This window comes from Palaemon carinicauda, chromosome 42 (assembly GCF_036898095.1).
Source record: "Palaemon carinicauda isolate YSFRI2023 chromosome 42, ASM3689809v2, whole genome shotgun sequence".
Classification (NCBI taxonomy): Eukaryota; Metazoa; Arthropoda; class Malacostraca; order Decapoda; family Palaemonidae; genus Palaemon; species Palaemon carinicauda.
Window position 1 is genome coordinate 22,147,855 of NC_090766.1, and position 10,000 is coordinate 22,157,854.

Genomic DNA, 10,000 nt, shown 5'->3' on the forward strand with positions numbered 1-10,000 from the left:
TTTTGTTTATGTAAATTTATAAGGTAATTTATTTGGATTTAAACTAATTTTTATGGTTGTGAAAATTTAAGAGAGAGAGAGAGAGAGAGAGAGAGAGAGAGAGAGAGAGAGAGAGAGAGAGAGAGAGAGAAACTCTAATAAGAAACTGTCAAGTTGACAAAACCAAGGTAAGACAAACCACCCAACCGAATAAAACAAATGAAAAAAAAAGCAAGCACAAACGCAAATAAAAGGAGAAAGAGAAAAATAAAAGTAATAAAAGAAAGAAAAATCAGGCGAATCTCTGAATCCTCCGTCTGCTGACAAAGCACTTTAAGCGGTCACTTCTTTTGCTGACAGGTTTTTTTTTTTTTTTTTTTTTTTAACCTCTTTTCCCTTTCCTATTTTTACACAGAACTTCTACAGAAAGAAAGACCGATGTTTTTAGCATATAGACTTACAAACTCCCACTTACACATATATACACCTGGTGGGTCATTAAGTCGGGGAAAACTCGGTTGTATGATATATATATATATATATATATATATATATATATATATATATATATATATATATATATATGTGTGTGTGTGTGTGTATATATACAGTATATATATATGTATATATATATATATATAAATATATATATTTATATATATATATATATATATATATATATATATAAATATGTGTGTATGTCAGTTTTATATGTCTGTGTATATATATATATATATATATATATATATATATATATATATTTATATATATATATATATATATATATGTGTGTGTGTGCAGGATTTCGTATAGAATAGTTAAGATTACGTTTTAATCCTCCAAGCTTTCACAGGACAGAATGCATGTATGTGAAATGAAGAAAATGAACGACAGAAATATGTGAATTTCTTGTTAATAATCAAACAAACAAGTAAATAAATTTTTAGGCAAATTGTGTATAACGTTTTTTATGTGAAAATACGATTACTGTATATTTTTTTCAGTACTTTCATTAAAGAGAGAGACGAATGATAGTAATTTTGAATCTGTAAAAAGTTTTCATAAGTTTTGTAAAAGTTTACGAACTTTTTATAGTTTTATGTATGTGGCAATATTTTAATTGGCAAATGTCAATTGAATTTTCATCTCAAATGACACGGAAAGTTAACATGGCATTCAGGTGTTACAGAACTCAATTATATTAAATGTATTTAGCCATTTTTATTGAATCACCCCTAACCTAACCACCATTTTTTCGAACTCAGATGTATTAAATATTTTTCCTCTATTCTATAATTTAAATGTATTTACCCTATTTTATAATCTAAATACATTTACCCAAATCTTATAGAATCACCCGTAGCCTAACCACGTAATTTTCGAGCTCAGTTGTAATAAATGTATTTACTAATGTAGTGTAATTACTAAGTTATATAATTTAAATGTGTGTACCCAATTGTATAATCTAAATATACTTACCCAATTCTTATTGAATCACCCCTAGCCTAACCACCACTTTTTCTCAGTTATATTAAATGTATTTACCAGTTCTATAATTTAAATATATTTTCCAAATTCTTATAGAATCACCCTTGCCATAGCCATCACCTTTTCGAACTCAGTTGTATTAAATGTATTTACCCAATTCTATAATTTAAATATATATACCAAATTCTATAATTCAAATATATTTCCCCAAATCTTATAGAATCACCCCTGCCCTAACCACCACTTTTTCTCAGTTTTATTAAATGTATTTACCCAATTCTATAATTTAAATATATTTCCCCAAGTCTTATAGAATCAACCCTGCCCTAACCACCCCTTTTTCTCAGTTGTATTAAATGTATTTACCCAATTCTATAATTTAAATATATTTCCCCAAATCTTATAGAATCACCCCTGCCCTAACCACCACTTTTTCTCAGTTGTATTAAATGTATTTACCCAATTCTATAATTTAAATATATTTCCCCAAGTCTTATAGAATCAACCCTGCCCTAACCACCACTTTTTCTCAGTTGTATTAAATGTATTTACCCAATTCTATAATTTAAATATATTTCCCCAAATCTTATAGAATCACCCCTGCCCTAACCACCACTTTTTCTCAGTTGTATTAAATGTATTTACCCAATTCTATAATTTAAATATATTTCCCCAAGTCTTATAGAATCAACCCTGCCCTAACCACCACTTTTTCTCAGTTGTATTAAATGTATTTACCCAATTCTATAATTTAAATATATTTTCCCAAATCTTATAGAATCACCCCTGCCCTAACCACCACTTTTTCTTAGTTGTATTAAATGTATTTACCCAATTCTATAATTTAAATATATTTCCCCAAGTCTTATAGAATCAACCCTGCCCTAACCACCACTTTTATCTCTCCTCCCACAGGTCATGATGCTGTCCAACACCCTTGGTGCCACGATGCCTGGGCCCTTCTCAGCCACCTCACCTTCCCCCTGCCACTGTAAGGCCTACACGCAGATGAAATCCCTCCTGCTGGGGGTCATGCTCGTGCTGAGTCTCCTCCTGCAGAAGTCGGCGGCCGCCGCCGCGGGCGAGCGGAAGCTGAACGTGGCGGAGTCTCCGCGAGTGATCACGTGCCCCTCGATCCAGGAGATTCACCCCTGCACTTGCCGGGTCATGTCAAAAGGCAAGGATTCCGGTTAGGAAGCGTTCGCCTCTCTCACGTTTCAAATTTGACTAGATGTTTCTTTAGAGCGACGGTTCGTCCGTGTGTCGTTTGATTAGGGGGGAGGGGGGTTTCACACCTTTTTTTTTTTTTTGGCTATGAAGCATCATCATTATACAGGAGCATTTATTTTTTTTTTTTTATTTGCATATTTTTTTTTAGTGATGGTGTACATGTGGGTTAGTCAATCACTGTTTTTGATCAATCAATCTTTATCGGTTAAGCCTCGGGGTCGTAGTGGAGTCAGCTTAAAGCAGGTAGATGTCAAATGGCTTTGGTTGTTCTGGTTGATGGTGGTATCTATCTATTTTTCAATTTCAACTTCAACCAAGCAACCAGTATCCAACATGCTTCTCCTGGTTAATTCTGAAGGTATTTTGAAATAGCCACTTGCAGGATAGATAAATAAATATATAAAAAAGGTTGTTTAATTTATTTATTTTTCTTGATTGTGTATTTTATGGAATAAAAAATGGAGATTAGTGGTATCAATATTTTATTTAAAGAGCAAAGAACAATTTTTTAATGCTACGTTTTTAATTCTTTACAGAAAATAATTAATGCAAATCTTTAATTCTGTTTACATCACTCTGCACTGTTTACCCACAACCAAGTGTAAACAATTTGTTTACAGCCAGGTGTGGCTCGTGGCCATTTCAGTCTCAATCCAGAGTTTGATGACTCCAACTACGTCCTAAGGTTTAATATATTAGATCACTAAATTCAGATGAAAGAAACTTGGACATTATGGGTGCAAAAAAAAAAAAAAAATATCACATCTCTATGAGAAACGAAACATTTATTTTTGACTGGTTTTCATGTCTGGCTGGTTATCAGAATCAATTGTTATTTTTTTTTTTATTTGGCAAAATATTCGTATGGCACTATCGAATGCCAGTAGAAAATAAACAGGGATTTTCATCACACGCCAGTAATATATCGGAGGACTTTAAAAAAAAAAAAAAAATATTTAACAGGAAAATAAGAATTCAAGAAATGTCGGATCTTATGGTATGTCCCTGTTTGCACTGAAGTCATCACATTCACATTCCACATTATTACACATAATATGTCATCAATACACATTTTTTGCATGTTAATATTCCAGGGAAATAACATTAGTTTTGCCTTAGATTCAATTATTTTGTATCACTGATAACAATATTAATAGGAATTTAAGCTCCCAAAACAAAGGAAATCTATTTGTATTGTTTTATTTATTTTATATCACTCATAACAATATTAAGAGGAAGTCAGTTCTCAAAGCAAATGAAAATTTAAAAATTTTTATTATTTTATTTATTTTGTATCTGATAACAATATGAAGAGGAAATAAACTCTTAAAACAAAGTAAATTTAATACTTGTTATTGTTTTATATATTTTGTATCACTAATAACAATTTTAAGAGGAATTCAGCTCTCAAAACAAAGGAAATTTAATATTTTTTTTATATTTATCTTGTATCACTAATAACAATTTTAAGAGGAAGTCAGCTCTCAAAACAAAGGAAATTTTAATATTTTTTTATATTTATTTTGTATCACTAATAACAATTTTAAAAGGAAGTCAGCTCTCAAAACAAAGGAAATTTGATATTTTATCATTATTCTATTTATTTTGTATCACTAATAACAATTTTAAGAAGTCAGCTCTCAAAACAAAGGAAATTTGATATTTTATCATTGTTTTATTTATTTTGTATCGCTGGTAACAATATAATTGGGAAATAAACTCACAAGAAAGGAAATATAATATTTTTTTCTATTTTATACATATGCTGACCTAGAAAATCGGCGCATTTTATAAATGAATTTTACATTCAGATTACAATCGGTTACGTAGGATTACAAGTGTTATAACAGATTATATTTCATGGTTTGCAAAGGATTGTCCCTGTAAGTGTTTTTGTTATTTGCAAATACAATTAATACTTTGGAAATTCCTGGCTTTTCGCTGGTTGTAAACCGCATAGGTGCATCTGCCCCGCATTCCTACGTTCCTGTCGTGTAAGACTGTGTGGTTCTCACTGGTTGAATTATATATATATATATATATATATATATATATATATATATATATATATAAATATATATATATATATATATATATATATATATTTATATATATATATATATATATATATATATGTATGTATATATATATGTATATATATATATATATATATATATATATATATATATATATATATATACATATATATATATATATATATATATAAATATATATATATATATATATATATATATATATATGTATATATATATATATATATATATATATATATATATATATATTTATATGCACATATTCATGTGCTATATATACGTGTATATATATATATATATATATATATATATATATATATATATATATATATATATATATTCTCATAAAAATAAGTCCTTTTTATGGTCACGAAACTCCCCATCATTTTATTTTAGATGCATAGAGAATTCATGGTATAGCGCCTTCCATTGCAAAACTTCGTCAAATTGCTCGGGCTATAAAAAGCCTTTCTTTGCTTATGGGTAAACTTTCCTTACCTTGATCGGTCGAGTTTCTATTTGCTTGACTTGTAACTTACGAAACAAATAGGAGTGAAGTGAAAGTAGAAATGAAAAGAGACGACATTGCTAACTTCCTCCTGAGATATATAGTTGATACTGTAATTTTCCGTATTCATTCTCTACTGACTTTGTTCAACATATATAGTTGATAATGTAATTTTCAGTTGATATTGTAATTTTCCGTATTCATTCTCTACTGACTTCGTTCAACATAGCCTATATAGTTGATACTGTAATTTTCCGTATTCATAATCTATTCATAATCTACTGACTTCGTTCAACATATAATTTTATACTGTAATTTTCAGTAGTCATTCTCAACTGGCTTAATTCAACATATATAATTGATAGTGTAATTTTCCGTATTCATTCTCTACTGATTTCGTTCAGCATATATAGTTGATAATGTAGTTTTCCGTATTCATTCTTTACTGACTTCGTTCAGCATATGTAATTGATAATGTAATCATCCGTATTCATTCTCTACTGACTTCGTTCTACATATATAATTGACACTGTAATTTTCCGTATTCATTCTCCACTGACTTCGTTCAACATATATAGTTGATAGTGAAATTTTCTGTCTTCATTCTCTACTGATTTGGTACAACATATATAGTTGGTATTGGAATTTTCCGTATTCATTATCTACTGACTTCGTTCAACATATATAATTGATAGTGTAATTTTCCATATTCATTCTCTACTGACTTCGTTCAACATATATGGTTGATAATGTAATTTTCCTTATTCATTCTCTACTGACTTCGTTCAACATATATGGTTGATAATGTAATTTTCCTTATTCATTCTTTACTGAATTCGATCAACATATATAGTTGATAATGTAATTTTCCGTATTCATTCTCTATTGACTTCGTTCAACATATATTGTTGATAGTGTAATTTTCCGTATTTATTCTCAACTGATTTCGCACAACATATATAGTTGATAATGTAATTTTCCATATTCGTTCTCTACTGACTTCGATCACCATATATAGTTGATAATGTAATTTTCCGTATCCATTCTCTACTGACATTGTTCAACATATATAATTGATAATGTAATTTTCTATATTCATTTTCTAATGAATTCGTTCAACATATATAGATGATAATGTAATTTTCCTTACTCATTCTCTACTGACTTAGATCACCATATATAGTTGATAATGTAATTTTTCGTATTCATTCTCTACTGACTTCGTTTAACATATATAATTGATAATGTAATTTTCCATATTCATTCTCTTCTGATTTCGTTCAACATGTATAGTTGATAATGTAATTTTCCGTATTCATTCTCTATTGACTTCGTTCAACATGTATAGTTGATAATGTAATTTTCCGTATTCATTCTCTACTGACTTCGTTCAACGTATTTAGTTGATAATGTAATTTTCCGTATTCATTCTCTACTGACTTCGATCAACATATATAGTTGATAATGTAATTTTCCGTATTCATTCTCTACTTAGTTGATAATGTAATTTTCCATATTCATTCTCTACTGACTTCGTTGAATGTATATATTTGATAATGTAATTTTCCGTATTCATTCTCTACTGAATTCGTTTAACATATATTGTTGATAATGTAATTTTCCGTATTTATTCTCCACTGACTTCGTTCAACATATAAAGTTGATAATGTAATTTTCCGTATACATTCTCTACTGACTTCGTTCAACATAGAAAGTTGATAATGTAATTTTCTGTATTCATTCTCCACTGACTTCGATCAACATATGTAGTTAATAAAGCAATTTTCCATATTCATTCTCTACTGACTTCATTCAACATATAAAGTTGATAATGTAATTTTCCGTATTCATTCTCTACTGACTTCGTTGAACGTCTATAGTTGATAATGTAATTTCCCGTATTCATTCTCTACTGACTTGGATCAACATATATAGTTGATCTTTCAATTTTCCTTGTTCATTCTCTACTGACTTCGTTCAATATATAAAGTTGATAATGTAATTTTCCGTATTCATTCTCTACTGACTTCGTTCAACATATTTAGTTGATAATGTAATTTCCGCGTTCAACATATTTAGTTGATAATGTAATTTTCCGTATTCATTCTCTACCGATATCGTTCAACATATAAAGTTGATAATGTAATTTTCCGTATTCATTCTCGACTGACTTCGTTCAACATATATAGATGATGATGTAATTTTCCTTATTCATTCTCTACTGACTTCGTTCAACATATTTAGTTGATAATGTAATTTCTGCGTTCAATATATTTAGTTGATAATGTAATTTTCCGTACTCATTCGCTACCGATTTCGTTCAACATATATAGTAGATAATGTTATTTTCGTTATTCAATCTCTACTGACTTTGTTCAACATATAAAGTTGTTGATAATGTAATTTTTCGTATTCATTGTCCAATTAACTTATGTTGGAAAGGAAACATGACGAGTTTTGTTTTAGGAAATTCTGTTTTTCTGCTGAAAGTCTCAAATATTAATAACATATTAAGATGAAAATACTCCATTCTGTTTTTTTTTTCTTTAGATAATCTTAATGACATGTAGAAATAGCGATTTTAGATTTCCCATCACCTTGGAGGCACAAGATTAATAATTATATGAATAATTTTATTGCAGTGTTACCTCCTTGCCTTTCCCTTTCTCACAAGATCCTGTGAAAAGGGATCCATGATTTTTAAACGTTTTAAATCAAGCTAATTTTCTCATGTTGATCGTGACATTAAAACTACGTTACGATAAAGGTTCGATAGACTATCATTAGTCAACAAAGAAGTAATAAGCAGAACCAGTTATACCTCACATACCCTCTTCCACCCCCCCCCACCCCACCCCCCTTCAGTGATCTGTCTCTACACCCCTCCCTTTTCCAAAAATCCCCACCGCAGAACAACTCAAATTTTTTAATTTTTACTCGTTGACAAATTTTTCCGTTTTTTTTTTTTTTTTTTTTTTTTTGCATTCTGTTTAATTCGTTTTTCCTGTTTTCGTGTTTTCGTTTATGAATAATTAATGGCGTAAAATAATTTTCCAAAAATATGGGTCTTCATGTTTATAGATGAAGATTTTGTGTAAGATTGTTATTATTATTATTATTATTATTATTATTATCATTATTATTATCATTATTATTATTATTATTATTAAATCTGTACTTTATATAATTTTTTATCTTTCAAATTTGTCTATTGAATAACCTTTTATTTCTTATTATAAATATTTGGAATGTTATTAACCCTCACCATATTCCATACACTGAAGAGTTATATTATGAGAATGTTTTTTTTTTTTTTTCTTTCAACATATTTGACAATCAGGATAATTTGATCATTATTTGACCCCAATTTTAGTGACCTTTACCGACCTAGGTCCTTGACAGTATACCAGAATTTTATAAACACGATATTTTTCTCAAAGCAAGAGCTTTTGGAAAAATAGTTGTATGGCACTTATTAAAATATGCTAGTAGAAATTTAACAGGGAAACTTGTACGCCAGTAGGAAAATACAAGTTTTGTTTCCCTTCCCTTTCCAAAATTATTGATAGGATTCTGAAAAAATTACAAAAAGTTTTTTTTTTTTTTTTTTTTTTTTTCCTCGTGAATCAGGGCATAGGAGGTATGATTTTGACACATTCATGTAGAATTCAGACGTAAATAAGTATTTATTTTTTATAATTTGACATTATTAACGAAAACTATATATATATATATATATATATATATATATATATATATATATATATATATATATATATATATATATATATATATATATAGATAGATAGATAGATAGATAGATAGATAGATAGATAGATAGATAGATAATGCAATTTGATATGAAACCACAGATTACATTATTATATCTGATATGAGATTTGGGTATACCTATTCAGTTTATCCCTAAATATAGTGCATATTTTCAATGTAAATGTTACACATTTAATCTGTTCATATATAATTTTTGTATTAACGGCGGAGAGTTTAAAATTCATTAATCTATCATGGGAAAAACTTATTGCCTTCGGTCTTTTTCCAGAAATTTTCGAAATATAACTAATATACTTTTAGTGTCTCCTATTATCAATTCTGTCTTAAGTCATGCATCGTGCATTATGTTGACTTTTGATTTTGTTAATCCAATATATATATATATATATATATATATATATATATATATATATATATATATATATATATATATATTTCATTAACATTTATAGACTGATATCTGACTTTTGTATTTCAGATTTTACGTATGAAAAACCAAGTCATATTTTTCATGATGGTTTAACTGAATTATTTAGAATTTATTTTTTTTCAGTTTTATGATCCCTCTTACTTACTATGACGATGCACTAGATGATATTGTACAAAGGAAAAATGGTTTTCAACTATAGTTCTTAATTTCTAAAGTAAGTTACACTATAATCTTTTTTCTGGAGCAGTACTCTAAGAATCATATGGTACCCCTCATGTCTGTTTATAGATAAAGCTTCAATGGATATTATTATATCTCATGCATATCTTAGCTAAAAGTATCCTCGTGTATCTTTAACAAAAGCTTTCTTTAAAAAAAAAAATTCGTGTCACTCTTAAAGGTCTTTTTTTTCCAAACTTTCTTCAATTATTCACAAATCAAAGTTTTAATCTGTCATGAAATGAAAATGAACTTATCCATTTGTTAAAGAATAATCTATGTTTGGAAAGTTCACCCGAA

General features: G+C 28.4%; 1 protein-coding gene across 7 annotated transcripts in view; it reads left to right on the plus strand.

Annotated features, from left to right (window-relative positions):
- Window positions 1–10,000, plus strand: part of LOC137633316 (chondroadherin-like) — a 267,884-nt gene that overhangs the window by 190,570 nt on the left and 67,314 nt on the right. For 6 of the 7 annotated variants that reach the window (XM_068365549.1, XM_068365550.1, XM_068365548.1 and 3 more), the window contains one exon: window positions 2,383–2,656. In XM_068365549.1, coding sequence (XP_068221650.1) covers window positions 2,386–2,656 — 271 coding nt within the window. In that variant the 5' untranslated portion in view covers window positions 2,383–2,385. The remainder of the gene's footprint in view (window positions 1–2,382; window positions 2,657–10,000) is intronic. The other variant, XM_068365551.1, reaches the window with a different exon arrangement.